Raw genomic sequence first — 16,189 nt, forward strand, 5'->3', positions numbered from 1 at the left:
TCTTGAGTTGGGATTATTATTTTTATCTTTTTTTTTTCTTCTTTTTTTTAAATATATATACATATAATTTAAAAACATCATGCATTTTTAACCCATGTAACGAGCTTTCAGTTAATGACTCCCAGACCAGTTGGTCTTAGGGCATTAGGTGTTAAGACACCCCTACGAGCTTAGTAACTCGGGTCGCAAATACTAACATGTAGATAGTGCAATGTTTGATTCCCTTAAGCTTTTTTCCTTAACCCATGTAACAAGCGTTGGGCCAATAGCTCCCAAGTCAGTTGACTTTAGGGTATTAGGTGTTAAAACACCCCTTTGGGCTTAATTGCTTAGGTTAGGGAGGCTACGAAACCAAACTTATCTACATTTTTATTATTATCATTTTTTCCTTTTTTCTTTTTTTTTTCTTTTTTTTAGTTATACACTATCCCTTTCCCTTAGTTGTTACCTTTAACAAAAGAACATAAATAATGTAATAATCCAATATGCAACCCACAATCATATGTTAAAGTGTGTATGTGTGTGTAAACTAAGGTTTAAGAATACATGTTAAATCAGTATATAAGCAGAATTAAGTGATAACAATGCGAGAGTTTGTAAATCTGAATATTTCATGAAGTATTATAATAGACCTTGTTAAGAATGGTTACTAAGATGCGTCTCAAGAGTCATAAAAGTTCTCTTTACTCTGCCATCATAGTAACAACAATTTTGCACATGCTTTATGAAATAGAAAACACGGTTTTTTTTTTTTTTACTACTACCCTCTCCCCCCAACTAAAACGAGACATTGTCCTCAATGTTTAAAGGTAGAAAGATAGAGTATAAAAGATATCACCTGAAATAACGAACACTGACAAACCTGGAATACACTGAAACAAATATAAGAAACAACAAAACACAATAATAAAACCAAAAGACACAAAAATTCACAAATGAAGGCTCAAATCTAATCTAAACTTTTTATGGCTTTCCTTAGTTGACCAACTTATGCGACTCATGGAAGGATCAATTACAGGAATGAAAGATTGTAGTTGGTCAATCAATTGTTCAGTAGTAGCAGCAGAGATTATGATTTGTCGTGGAAAAGATGTTAGAAATTCCTGTTCCACAGCATGATCAAGAAAAGACAACAACTTATCATAATAACCATTAACATTTAACAAACCTATGAGTTTATGGTGAATGTGCAGTTGGGCCCAAGAGAAAATATGAAAGATCTCTTTCAATGTGCCTAGAGCACCTGGTAAAGCAATGAAGGAATCAACATGGTTAAACATTGCATTCATTCGAGCTGACATTGTGGAGACCTGAAGTTCCTCTCCAATTGTTTTTCCAATGATGTCCCCTTATGCTAAAGCTTCGGGGACGACCCTCAAAACTTGACTACCTCCTAAAAATACAGCTATTGACACACCTCTCATTAACCCAAGACTCCCTCCCCTATACACTAAATGAATCTTTCTCTCAGCTAGCACCTGATCAAGATGATTTGCTGATTCTAAAAACTCCTTTTCTTTTCCAGGACTAGATCCACCGAAAATACAAATATTTCATATGTGATGACCTGAGAAACTTGTCATTTCTCCACACTTCTATATTTGTTGAATGTATGGGTTGAGTAGAAATGAAAGGAAGGAAGAGGGGATTTTATAGATGAGAAATTAAAAATGCAATCATACCAAGTGAATTACTTAAGGTGACATAAATAAAGTATATAAAAATAGGAAAAACGACAATTTTGACAAGATAGTTATAACAATTGTACTAAATGTTTAAACAGCCATGCATCAGAGGAAAAGGGTTCCATAGGATCCAGGTGCCCCCGCTATCATTTATAACTAAGCATTAAATTTCAATGATGGCATGATTGATGTGAGTAACTTCTGAAACTTAAACCTGCTGCCACTTCTCCTATTTGATGCTGATCAGTGCTCTGTTCCATCGTGTTTGCATATCCCTGAATGTTTATATATATATATACTGACATAAATTACGTACCCTGTACAAGTGCATTTTCAACTTGTTCAATCCTCCTCCTCCTCCTCCTCATCCAAGTTACAGTTTTACCAACATGGATTTAGCAAAATGTATCTTACTGCTTACAAGCAGGAGATTATTTTTGTTTTTGTTTTTTTTCCTGTTTTACGGATGGCTTTTGTCATTTTCTACGTGAATCTTCTTTACCTGTAGTAATTGTTGGCCACATCCAAAATCCTCAGAAGGAATGATGTGGTCAGTCTTGTACTGACAGCAGATATTTTACTGTGCCTGATCTTTGGTTCTGGAGGCGTCGGATTTGCAATATTTTTTATTTTTTTCATATACTTTTGATAGAAAATGAAATTAAACTAAGCATATAGTATTTGGATGGCATCAAACATAGCCATCTTGGCAAAAATCAAACAACGTACCAAGAAGGAAATGAAATGATGCAGGAATCAATAAATCTATGCAGTCTAGAAACGAGGCAGTGGAAGAGTTGGAATTCTCCGGTCATTGAACCAAACATGGAACTGAAATTTGCTCACAAAAGTTCCATATTACCATGCCAAAATCTTCATGGTCGATGACAAGAACAGTATTTTTCCATAGATCTACAGTATCTGCCGCGAGATTAGCTCATAAACTATCCAGATACACAAAAATAAAAGACAGAAAAAGGGAGAAAGAAAGAAAGAAAGAAAAAATCACACGATCTATATCAGTAAGACATGAAATAACAAATAAAACACACTCTAAATGGGTGATAAATTAGCCATCGAGGTCTGGCTTATTCCCCCCCGTGAGTAGAAAATCCTCAATTTAAAGGAACTTACAGCAGCAAAAGCCCTGAGCACAAACTCAATACTATGCCAACAAGTCTTCCACCATATAATGGCACACTAGCATTGTCATCAGCTGTTTGATCTGCTAGGTCGCCATCAGGTGAATCGGCCGGTGAGTCTGATGGAACATCGGAGGATGGCTTCTGATGTTTGCTAGATTTTGGTGCATCAGCCACCTCCTTCTCCGGGGCGGGCGCTGGAGCTGGTGTTGGTGCTGCTTTAAACAATTCCTTCGGCAGCAAGACCTTATCAATGGTATAAATAGCTAGTGGCTGTTCGTCGATCAAAGTCCCAACTATTTTTGCAGTGATACTCCTGGTCTTGAGTGTCACATCCTCACCATCATTTTGAACTGTGAAATCAAACTTCTTTTCGCCATCTGTAGCTAAAGTGTTCATGATTCCATTGTTGGATTTTAACATAGCTAAGGACTGATACATAGGGACACCGAAGAATTCAAGAAATGACACTTTGCCAGAAGCTGTTAAATTCTTGAATTTAGGGAAGAAGGCCTTGAATGGATCGTCGAGAGGGCAAAACACTGTTAATCCTCCATCAATATTGTCCTGAAAAGCAGCCATCACTTGAGATTAATGTCAATAATAAGTGATAACATTGGAAATTATAGGAAGAAATCAAGCCTATGTTGCAATTCCATCAATGGTTCATGAGATAAGAATTACAATGCAAGTAATTTAATAGAAGCTTCTTTATCAACACAGAAAAAAAAAAATCAATATCTTTAACATAATTAATAAAATATTATCGAATTAAAACATCAAATGTAATAAATAAAAAACAACAAAAACATGAAATAATAAATTTAAATTCAACAAATCCAAAAGAAAAAAGAGAAATATATTAATTGCTAAAAAATATTGTATTTTTTAGAATACATGTGGGTTATAGTTATGAAACTTGGTCTAATGGATTTACATGTCACATAAGATCTTGGTCAAGTCTCAAATCACAAAAATATAGATTTGTAATTAGCCTAATCAAACCTAGTTAATCCGCCTATTAAACATGAAACTTGAGTTACCTGTGTAACTTAGATAATTTAAGGCATAACTTGTTTTTTAATAAATTAAAAAAAATATAAAATTAATTTATGACTACTTGAAATCACAATTTTATTTTTATATATAGCATGCATCTATATGGATTATTTCTTAATTTTTTATTATGAAATAACTAAACTACATTTCATATTTATTTTTTGATATCTTACATCCACATAAATTTTTTTTTATATTATAGCTTTCCACATACTAAATTTCAAAGCTTTTTAAAATATAAACATAATTTTTATTTTATTTTATTTTGTTAACCTAAGTCAATTTATATGACTCGGGACCCAACTCCTGACTAAATCAATTATCGAGATGAGTTTAATAACTATCATGTGAACTACTTTACCAGAAGGATATAATATAATAAATTTTTATTAAAAAATGGTGAGAAAATACCATAAATAAAAGATGCATAAATCAAAAATAATAAATTTAAATTTAATTAAGCCAAAAAATAAAATAAAAATATTAATTGATGAAAGATTATGCACTGTATAATCAATATAATAAAACCTCATCAAAATCTTAGGAAATGTCGTTACATTAGTTTTGCTGAATATTATATAGTTTTATATAGAAAGGATAATGATTTATTAAAAAAGATATAATTTTTTAAAACAACCTAAAGAAAACACGAAGCGACTAGCTAGTTTAAAGTACCCTATAAAAAAATAAGGAAGCTATAAAAAAATCAGAAAAATAAAAATATATGTATATCCACATTACACGGGCACACATGTAACATAACTTTTGACCGACATAGAATTAAGTTCTTAATTGGTGGCAAATCAATAGTTGTATAATTATAAATTTCTTCAAATTTAATTTGAGATTGATTAAAAATAAATTTCTTCAAATTTAATTTGGAATTGATTAATGTATGGCGATCTATTATGGATCCAATGAACCCTCAAAATCAGCATGTGAAATCATGTTTGATCCTCCAAATTAGTTTAACTCGATCTTAATTAATACAAACAAATGAAAAGTACTGTGTATTAGCACGTAAGAAAAATCAAATTATTTGTTAATTACCTGATATGTCTTTGAAGCTTCAGGATTCGCAATCAAAGTGTCAGCAAAAACCTTACACCCATGAGCTGACATTATATCTGTTATGTTCATAGCACTTGGCTCTGGCGTAGGCGCCGCTGCCACGTCCGACGGCAACACCTTACTGATCTGTATAACGGAAATGTTGTAAGGTATCTCCTCCAATGACTTGACATAAAAGACATCAAGATTCCCTTCATTATCCTTAGGTCCAAAAGCCACTTTCCCTCCTTTAACATCCGTTATGTTAACGAATCCGGCCGACCCAGGAGCCGACCCGGTGGCCTGGAACATGGTGGCTGCCAACGCCGTGCCCTCCCGTATCTGGTGGAGTTTCTTGGTGCCGAAGTAATCCAAGAGGACATGGAGGGAAAGGATGTTTTTTATGGTGGCGATTGATGGGTGTTTTGAAAGGAGTTCAGACATCGCTGCGTTGTCGACGGCGCAGACTGTGATGGTGGTTTTGCTGTTGATTTCTCCGGCGAGGTGGGTTAGGGTGAGGTAGTGGTTGAAAGTGGAGAAAGATGGGTGCTTGCCAAGTATACGAGTAATATTGTGGCCACGAGTGAAGGTGGTGGAAGTGGAGAGGAGGAAAAGTAGAGAAAGGAGCATAGTAAGCCGCTGCATTGTGTTTAGAGAAAGAGAGAGAGAGAGAGTATTAGGCTTGTTGTGCTGAGTCCTGGCGAACGAGAGAAGGAGACGTTGAAACTGAAGTGAGTAGGAGGAAAAAGGAAGAAGGGGAAGTCTGTATAGAGAGATCTCGGAGGAGGGGTAAATGAATATGGGTCTGAGTTTTGATTAATTTACTTGTAAAGCCATCCTAAGTGTCTACTTAATGTAATAATTTTTACGAAGTGAGAGAGAGAGAGACTGCGTTTACCCCAATATTGAGAACCCTTTTATTTTTATATTTGAAAGGTATTTTTAAAAAAAATTTAAATTTTATTTTTTATTTTAAATTAATTTTTTATATTTTCATATTTTTTTAATATATTAATATCAAAACTGAATTTTAAAAAATAAAAAAATTATTATTATTTTAAAAAAATTTAAATTTTAAATTTTTATTTTTTATTTTAAATTATTTTTTTATTTTTTCAGATTTTTTTAATATATTACAATCAAAACTGAATTTTAAAAAATAAAAAATATTATTCCAATATATTTTTAAGTGAAAAGCACTTTAAAAAATAATTGTATTATAATATCAAATAGGTTACTAGAGAGTGTTTGTTTTTGCGATCAAACAGTTTTTTTTTAAAAAATAGAATTTTTTTAGCTTTAATTATTTTTTCATATTTTTAGATTGTTTTGATGTGTTAATATCAAAAATAAATTTTAAAAAATAAAAATAAAAATAAAATATTATTTTAATATGTTTCTAAGTAAAAAGCATTTTAAAAACTTTAAATTTCAAGAACAAGAGTGTTTATTCTTATTTTTGGTATAATAAATGCTCTAAGAATTAAGGTATAAATATAATAAATTGAATATTTATAGTTCATAAGTTTTGTTCTTTTATGAAAATGAAGGTTAAAGAGTTCTTTCATATATGTGATATTTTAAGTTATATTTCAACCAAAATAATATGTATTGGATCAATATAATATATTAAAAAACTTGTATAGAGATCTCAAAAAATTCATAAGAGAGTGTTGGGTTTAAGCAAATTGCCTAAACCTATTAGGGTCGGAAAATAGACCTAGACGTACTGCTTAGGGCCCATGGTTAATGGATCCAAGTAGTGTCTGGACCCATTCTTTTTAGGCTGTTGGGGGGTTTAGAGCCTGTTAAATTTGAGTTCATTAGACCTCTCATTTTATTCATTCATTAGAGAGTGATGTTATTACACCAAGAATATCTCATACAAATCTCTTTAAGAATGATACTATTGCACTACAAAGACCTCATACCAATCTCTTGAAGAGTGTAGGGCTCATCCAACAGGTAGATCTCGCCTTGTAAGTGAAATTGTTCGATGGGTAGAGCTTGCCTAGCAAGTGGAACTCATCTTTTATGTATCATCAGAGTCCTATTAGTGACATTTTTAGCCATGTACAAGTCACCATAAAAACTATTTATAGGTGTAGCCTTAGGGCATAGTTATGGAATGTAGTTGTGGATGTAACTTAAAGACGTAACAATAGACATTGTTATAGGTATAGTCGCTGGTATAACCGTGGATGTAATTGCATGCATAAATGCTAGCTTAGCTATTGGCATTATCGTAGACATAATAATTGCTAGCATACTACCACTATGTTGGGATTTTGTCAACTATGAAAATAGCTTTTGAGAAATAGAAATGAACTAGTTTTTTTTTTCATTTCCAATAGATGATGTTAATGACAAAGTCCTAACAAATTCAAGTAACTTAGGAGCCAGGCTTATTATGTATTGGATAATCGATTAATTTTTTAGTTCTAGTAATTTAATCTATTTTCTCTAGTTAAGGTAGTTGGTTGTCGGTACCTAGTGCCTAGTAAGCTAAGGTGATTGTTTGTTAATATCTGGTCTCTAGTAAGCTAAGGTTCTGGTAACTAATACCTATAAAATATCTTTCATGGTAGATTTGAAGACTCTTAAATATTCAAATAAGTATTTTTTTTAGAAAGAAAATACAATTATATTTGAGAGAGAAAGACTTTAAAAATATAATATCCTTCATGGTAGATTTGAAGACTTTAAATATTCAAATAAGTATTTTTTTTTAGAAAGAAAATGCAATTATATTTAAGAGAGAAAGACTTTAAAAATATACATGTTAAAAATATTGAGAATGAAGAGATTGTAAACCTGAAGTTTGAAGGATTAATGAGATATTATAGTTCATGAGTCTTGCTTTTAAATGGAGAGAAGTGGCTAAAGAGTCATTTTATTTTTATAATATTTTAAATTATATTTCACTCAAAATAATATATATTAAGAGACATGCATGAAAGTCATAAAACAATTACTATAAAAATGGTATGTTCAAGCAAGTTACCTAAACCAACAAAGAACAACATAAACAAGAGTCATGGTAATTTGGTAAGTAAATTTTTTATTTGGGTTATTAAGGGATTTTGAATACGTTAAATTTGAGTTTGTAATCTATTAATTATATATTAATAATCATGTATTGATTATATTATGAATTTGATATTGTTTATATGTATTTTACATAATATATTAATATGTTATTATTATTATCATAAATTAGGATTTACAAAAGATAGATTTACTTCAATCAAATAAATGCTAGAACGGAATCAAGCAATTAAAACGATATATAGTAAAAAAGAAAAGAAAAAAAGGGGGGTGCATGAAATTGGAAAGAAGACAACAAGCTTTAATGGTTTGACTAAAACTAATTGAAGATTGTAAAACAAGAAAAGGAAAAGAAAAAAAAAAAGAAAGATTACTGGTTGAGTAGAGAAGCGGCAGGGAAAAGATCACGTGTTTTGAGGATCACTTGATCAGAAATCAAGGCACTGGAAAGTACACAATAAAAAGACGCACATGACAAAGACTACCATCACAAGAATGGCATATACCCAACGCTCCCTGCCTCTCCGGTACTCTCTCTCCCCATCACCTCATGCACTGGAGGGTCCCACCAAAGTCCAACGGGAGCCAGAACAATGGGACCCACCTGGTGTTGGAGGTGACATCATAACTCTTCTTCTATTCTGGTGGATCGGTACTGATATTGTGTCTCCGTTTTACTAGATTGTCGCCGATTATTAATTGTCAAATTGCTGACCACAAGATTTTCCAGGCACTGACGACGGCGATGATGTTGAAATTATAAGACATCGAGTGTGGTGCCGTTTTAAATTTTAACACTGATATTCGTTGACGGTTGAAAATACTTTCCTACTTAGTTACGCTGTAAAAAAATAATGAGCAAAATTAACATATAAAAAAGTTAAAGAATGATAAAGTTGGAATAAATTAAATTTCATAAATTATTTTTAATAATAATAAAAATAATGATAAAATCTGATAAATTAAAAAGTTGAAGGATGATTAATAAATTTTTTTAATTTAATAAATTATTTTAAATAAAATAAATAGCAATAAAAAATAAAGACCAAATCTAATAGATAAAAATATCTCAATAAAAAAATGATAAAAAAATAAATAATAATCAAAAGAAAGAGGATCAAAGTTGATATAAAAATTAAATTATAAAGAATGAAATTAAAAATAAATAAATAAATAAAATATTCAAAATAAAATATATAACAATCAAAATAGTAGTTATCCATCTATTCAAGATCTAGTTTTTACACATAAAAATATTCAAAATAAAATATATAACAATCAAAATAGTAGTTACCCATCTATTCAAGATCTAGTTTTTACACATAAAATTGTTATTATTTCATTTGTCCATAGTTGTTACATCAGTGGAATCAAATTTATTTTATAATAGCTTTGATGTTTTTTTTTTAAATGAGAATTTTGCCGAGTTCAAGATAATAAGATAAAACAAAACATTTTCTTATCACTTTTTAAAATTCAATCTATTAAACTTTTTAAGTTTCTTAGCAAAAAATACTAGTGGATTTTTCTCTTTATAATTAGTATTTGGTGAAGCAATATTGATTTTAATAATCAACTCTTGATATGAAGTTATGATAAAATTTATAAAATAACAATCAAATATATGTAACTAAAATTTGGTTTTGAACATGTAAATAACAAATAATTATAGTAGATAAATTAAAATTTCAACAAAGAAAATAACTAAAAAAACATATGATAATTTAGCATGTAAAAGTATAACAATTACTAAGTTTATAATTTAGTTTCTATAAATAATTTTATATAAAAAAAACTAAACAAATGAATAGTTAAAATAACTAGTGATCTAATAGAATCTAATGTTAAATCAAATTATTATTTTTTTTATTTAGCTTGGCAATAAGAGAATTGCATAAAGTTTTGTTAATTATGTTACTATTAAAAAAAATGGCGTAGAACTAAATAATATAAAATTAAATGACTATATTGATTATATTTCTAGAATTCATATTATTGAATGTATAATTATAGAAGTGAACAAAAAGTGTTCTAGCATAAAGATAAGTTTGCAAAATAATTCCCTAATCATAAGATCAAATTATAACTTTAAAATACATAAAATTACATAAACAATATTCAGATTAAATTTTAAAAAACATTGGCTGAAGGATTTAGAATTTGATTTAGATGAAGATTTATTATTATCAAGAATTAATTATTTATTCCTAAATCTTTATTTCTCATTTATCAAGTTAAATAAAATGATTACAATCATCCTTATAAAATTTCAATAACACAACCTTGATTAGTTCCAATGTTAAATAATATATCTATGGAGTTGAGGAAATGTGACTCAAAATCTCTCTATAATATAATAGAACATAAGTTATAAAGTATAAAGAGAAAAAAGAGGGAAAATCATAGCATAAAACTTAAGGAAATTAATTTGAAAAAACTATGGTGAAGAAGAGTTTAAGAAATGTGCAAAACACTTTTCCTTTAACAGTTTTTTATAGTGAATCTTATAACAAAAACTAATGTAAAATTAATTATCATAATTAATTCATGCTACTCATCATCCTTAATTACCAGTAATGAAATAAAATTAACGTGACGGTTTTTTGTTTTAAAAACTATATTCCAAGGTTTCTACAACCTCAATTGAGACAGAATCCTGTGTTGTCTAAAGTGGAGGATCTCTACCTCGTTTACAGTCATCTGTTTTCGAAGCATAGGAATCAGAGTCCATGAAGGAATCGGCATCCCAAGTCTTGCTTGTTTTCATCCCGATGGTCGTCGGGGACTGTGATTGCAGCCCACACGCCATAAGCCGAGCTCAGCAGACTTGGTTGCTGAAAGAGATACATGGAACTCTAAAAGTTGGCTTGGTTTTAGGGCGAGAAACGAAAGACTCAGTGATCGTGTGTTGTCGTTAAACCTTTCTTTAGAAAGGCAAGGAATTAATTAATGAGCCTTTGCAAGTAACAAAGGTAGGAATAAGCATTGCCCACCTATGGCATCGCACTAATTTTTAAATTCATTAAATGACAGATTATTTTTGTATTTTAAAAATATTTCTTGAAAAAACTAATTAATTTTTATTTTAAATTAATATTTTTTAGTATTTTTATATCATTTTAATATGTTAATGTCAAAAATAATTTTTAAAAAATACAAAATATTATTTTTATGTTTTTCCAAACAAAATATAACCATTACCATATTCTCAATCATCTTTTTTATTTTCTTGTTTTCTTCGAATCATGGTTCAAATCATAGTTTAATAGGTGTTTTCTAACCATACACAACACAAGGTATTTGATGGTCTAACTAAAAATGGTGTTTAGAGTTTTATGTCCGATAGAGAGAAGAGTAGAGAGAAGAGGAGTGTTAGTTTTATTATTTTAATATAGTAGATATTTTTTAGTCATTAATTTTTAAAAATAAAAATTTTATAAATAATTCTATTTTTTTTTATTTTTTTTACATAAATATAGAGTATTACACTAGTTATAAATTATTAGATCAGAGTGTAATTTCTCATAACTACAAACAAAAAGATCAATCAAGCGAGCTATATATAAGGCTAGATGTATTTATTTTTTTTAATAGGACTTGTAGTATCTTTCTTAAGTTTTCAAGTAATTTAAACATGTAGGTTGAGAGTGATTTTTTATATATATGATATCGTATTATTTAAAAACGTTATGAAATTGTAAATAAAAATTGTGAGAAATAAAGTCATAAATTTATTGTAAATGAACTTAGAATAAGTAAATACTCCTACCATAGAGGGAAAAGAGAGAGAGGCACAGAGAGCAGACAGCGGTGCCATATTCTGATCTGTCAGTAAATGAATATTTGCATTTCGTAACCTTGGTTGAGTTGTTCAGTAAAGCGTAAATACCGTTACCAAACATGGATGATTGATGATAGAATAATTCGCCATGACAGTGTCGGCACGACATCAAACTAAGGGTAAAAAAGATACTAAATATATTTATATTGTATTTAGAAATGTAACTGGAGTTATTTTTAAAAAAATATTTTTGAAATTATTATATTAAAATAATTTAAAAATATATTAATTCAAAAAAATTAAATTTTTTAAAACACAGTGCAAAGCATGTTTTTAAACCTAAACCCAGGGCATTTTCATAGTTAACATGAATTAAGTGGGTGAAATTGTGAAAAGCCAAATAGAGGCATCAAACATAGTTTTAATAGTGTTTGTGATTGTTAAAATGATTTTTTTAAAGTAATTTTTATTGAAAAAATGTTTGAATAATATTTTTTATTTTTTAAATTTATTTTAATTTCAATAAATAAAAAAATTTAAAATAAAAAAATATAATAAAAAAATTCAACAACACTTTTATGTTTAGTTAATACCGTGGGGGTCTTTACTTTCGTTTTGTGCCCTTGTGGGGGTGCGAGCTCCTAAACGTGCCAGGCTGGCAGGTACAATAAGAAGGGGCCACGTGAACCCAGCAAAATCCTCCACCGACAATCTCAAGTGGTATTGTTTTCCCGTTAGGATTCTTTGCTCTGTTTTCACAAAGTTGTGACGCGACGCTTCCTTTACCGCTATTCGAACGTGTAGATCAAGACACGTTATAAAAAATATATTATAAACCCGGATGATAAACTTGTAAAAATAATAAGTATTTTTTTAATTAATCATATATTAATAATTTCAATTAAAAAATTAAATTACATTAAAATCTTATAAAGTATATCAATAATATTATAATTAATGAATAACCTAAATAAAATACGAAAGATGGATAATATAAATCAATATATTAATAACCTGAAAAAATAAAAAGTGTTAGAATAAAACTTTTTAATATATAAAAATCATTAACTGATAGAAAATACATATAAATATATTGACAACTTAGTTGTTCCTATCACAATAAGTTTTAATATATTCTTTTTATGTTGCAAGCTAATAAGTCTAAACAAGTAATTAATTGAAATAAATTCAATAATAAAATAAACTCCTAAAAAATATTTAATGTGTTAGAAAAAAAATCAAATTAAAAATAATTATTCAAAAATAAATAAATAAATAAATAAAATAATAAAAAAAGTATTTATGTTAAAATTCCTCTGTGTAGCCCGAATATCTAATTTTTGCATATTTTTGATAGATTTGAGACTTGATTTCAAACATATCATTCTCTCTTATCTGGTTCAATAAATAAAAAAATTTAAAATAAAAAATATAATAAAAAAAATTCAACAACACTTTTATGTTTAGTTAATACCGTAGGGGTCTTTCCTTTCGTTTTGTGCCCTTGTGGGGGTGCGAGCTCCTAAACGTGCCAGGCTGGCAGGTACAATAAGAAGGGGCCACGTGAACCCAGCAAAATCCTCCACCGACAATCTCAAGTGGTATTGTTTTCCCGTTAGGATTCTTTGCTCTGTTTTCACAAAGTTGTGACGCGACGCTTCCTTTACCGCTATTCGAACGTGTAGATCAAGACACGTTATAAAAAATATATTATAAACCCGGATGATAAACTTGTAAAAATAATAAGTATTTTTTTAATTAACCATATATTAATAATTTCAATTAGAAAATTAAATTACATTAAAATCTTATAAAGTATATCAATAATATTATAATTAATGAATAACCTAAATAAAATACGAAAGATGGATAATATAAATCAATATATTAATAACCTGAAAAAATAAAAAGTGTTAGAATAAAACTTTTTAATATATAAAAATCATTAACTGATAGAAAATACATATAAATATATTGACAACTTAGTTGTTCCTATCACAATAAGTTTTAATATATTCTTTTTATGTTGCAAGCTAATAAGTCTAAACAAGTAATTAATTGAAATAAATTCAATAATAAAATAAACTCCTAAAAAATATCTAATGTGTTAGAAAAAAATTCAAATTAAAAATAATTATTCAAAAATAAATAAATAAATAAATAAAATAATAAAAAAAGTATTTATGTTAAAATTCCTCTGTGTAGCCCGAATATCTAATTTTTGCATATTTTTGATAGATTTGAGACTTGATTTCAAACATATCATTCTCTCTTATCTGGATGAATTACTAGACCAACGATATATAGTTGGCAAGCTTCAGATGTCTAGTTTCCAACCTAGCTTGAATAGCAACAAAATTCCACTAATAACTCCAGATATGTTCCCAAACTCCATTTGACAAAAAACTTTGCCACAATATATTTTTATATGTCTAATATTTTCCTGACAAATTTCAACTCTATCTAATATACAGTTTGAAAGATATGCTCAATCTCGCAAAACTGTTTAGCAAAGATTTTAAGGTCAAATTTAAATCTAACATGGTTCATATAATAAATTTAGTAAACTTATAAAATCAAATAGACTTAACTCTCGATTTTAGCAACAATGGTGTGTGCGTGCGCACGTGCGTCTCTTAAAATATCAACTATGAAAATTTTGTATACTTTTTTTATTAGCATAGTAAAAAAAATAAAAAAGTATTTTTTTATGTTATATCATAATAAAATTTTATGTCTTTTGTTTTTCAAACCCAAAAAAAAAAAAAGAATGCAAGCAATATTTCTTTTTCTCGAAACACATGAATAATTATTTTAATTGAAAAGAGAAAATATCTTGTCTTTAAAAAAAAAATAGTTTTCTTATACAATAGAATAAATATAATCAAATACAAAATACAAAAATATGATAAACTATAATCTAATTTCATTTTTAATTCTTAATTTTAATTACAAATTTCTAGTAGTATTTGTCATAACCTACTTTTGAATCCTTAATTTTTTTTAAAATAAATATACACCTCTTATTCTTTTACTTTTATCATTTTCATTTTTATTCAGAAAAAAAAATCAAAACAATATTTTCAAGACAAAACAAGACAAGTCTTAAACCGCAGAAGATGAAGATAGGCTGAAGAAAGACTTGATTCAAGATAAAGTTTAAGTTTGAAATCCTATTTGGCCAAAATTAAAAGAATTAATTAAGTTTAAAGACTTAATTAAACTTCTAACAGATTTTAAGGATTCAATCAAGTACTTAATTGATGAAAAATTAAATTCTAAGGCCTAATTCAGGTCAATTCATAAATATTGAAAGAATAGGGACTTAATTGGAACTTTAAGGAACCAAATTGTTGCAATCAGGGGTTCAATTAAAAAAATTAAAAGTTTAAAGGTTGCAGAAGGGTCAAAATCAAAGACTTTCATGACCCCACTAAATAGAAAAAATACACGTAACTCCAGAGACTAAAATTGATCAAAGCAGGGGCTAATTTGAAAGAAATTGAAAGTTCAACATTTATTAGGGATCAAATTAAACAAAATAAAAAGTAAGGATCAATTTGAAAAAGGCACTCAAATCAGAGAAGGCATTTTGAGATTTCAAGAGGCACGATTGTATAGATTAAAAAATTAAAGGCCAATTGAGGGCATGCGTGATGAAATTGAAACAAAAAAGATCAAATTAAAGATTTTTCAAATCTCAAATTAAAAAAAAAACCTATAATTTATAAGGTTTAGCCAAAACAACACCGATCAGGATATTATGCATCTTCTTCTTTCAGTTTTGGCTGATCAAGTAGACATTGTAAGGCGAATGAATTTGGCAACTCTAACCACCTCCCAGGCTTTAACCACCACCGACTGATATGAGAGTTTTCTCTTTTCACGGTGTTGCCACCCCTGATTAATGTTTGTATCCCACCTACAACATGGGATTTCTTAATTTCTCATCCTGGGTTAGCTTTGACTGATTCAGAAATTTTGATAGTTTTTTATCCAACTTTGAATTAATGGTAAAAGCACTACTGATCTCCAACTGAAATGTAGTTTGCTCTAGTTGAAGAAAAACATCTCTTTTATAATGTTCATGGTTTATTTTGTTCTAGTAACTTTTTGTCTGCCACAATTAAATCGAAAAAGAGGCACCCTCAGTCAACCATTTTTGGACTAGTTTCAACTTCTTTTTCTTAACTCTTTTAAGAAACTCCTAAAGGTTGCTAGGAACCTAGAGACAAGGAAAACTGACAAAAAAGAGAGAAAAAAAATCTCTAACAAAATAAAGAAATGAATCCTCTACATGTTAGTTTTAGAATACCATTAAGGGGAAGGTGGTTTTGTAACCTTTTGCCCATAAAAGGCTATAAAATGGAAGAGAAAAGAATAAAAAAGGGTCAGATGTAAGGAGAAAACACATAAAATAAAAA

The 16,189-nt window shown here is 28.9% G+C and overlaps 1 protein-coding gene and 1 pseudogene across 1 annotated transcript; one reads left to right on the forward strand and one right to left on the reverse strand.

The window, feature by feature from the left end:
• Positions 1 to 2,522: 2,522 nt before the first annotated feature.
• Positions 2,523 to 5,731, reverse strand: LOC105115432 (fasciclin-like arabinogalactan protein 1). The gene is made up of 2 exons (XM_011012314.1): positions 4,937 to 5,731; positions 2,523 to 3,394 (listed from the first exon to the last, which is right to left on the reverse strand). The coding sequence occupies exons 1-2, from the start codon at positions 5,579 to 5,581 to the stop codon at positions 2,816 to 2,818; spliced, it is 1,224 nt and encodes a 407-aa protein (XP_011010616.1). The 5' UTR covers positions 5,582 to 5,731; the 3' UTR covers positions 2,523 to 2,815.
• Positions 5,732 to 8,455: 2,724 nt separating this feature from the next.
• The window catches only part of LOC105115436 (pectate lyase-like), a 22,541-nt pseudogene continuing 14,807 nt past the window's right edge, over positions 8,456 to 16,189 (forward strand).

This window comes from Populus euphratica, unplaced genomic scaffold (assembly GCF_000495115.2).
Source record: "Populus euphratica unplaced genomic scaffold, PopEup_1.0 scaffold697.1, whole genome shotgun sequence".
NCBI lineage: Eukaryota > Viridiplantae > Streptophyta > Magnoliopsida > Malpighiales > Salicaceae > Populus > Populus euphratica.

What these genes read in the sequence shown, in the direction of transcription:
- LOC105115432 (XM_011012314.1), bottom strand. Translation starts at nt 5,581, where the DNA reads ATGCAGCGGCTTACTATGCTCCTTTCTCTACTTTTCCTCCTCTCCACT. An exon ending in AAGCTTCAAAGACATATCAG is followed by an intron (nt 3,395 to 4,936) that starts GTAATTAACAAA and finishes GCTGCTTTTCAG; the next exon opens with GACAATATTGATGGAGGATT.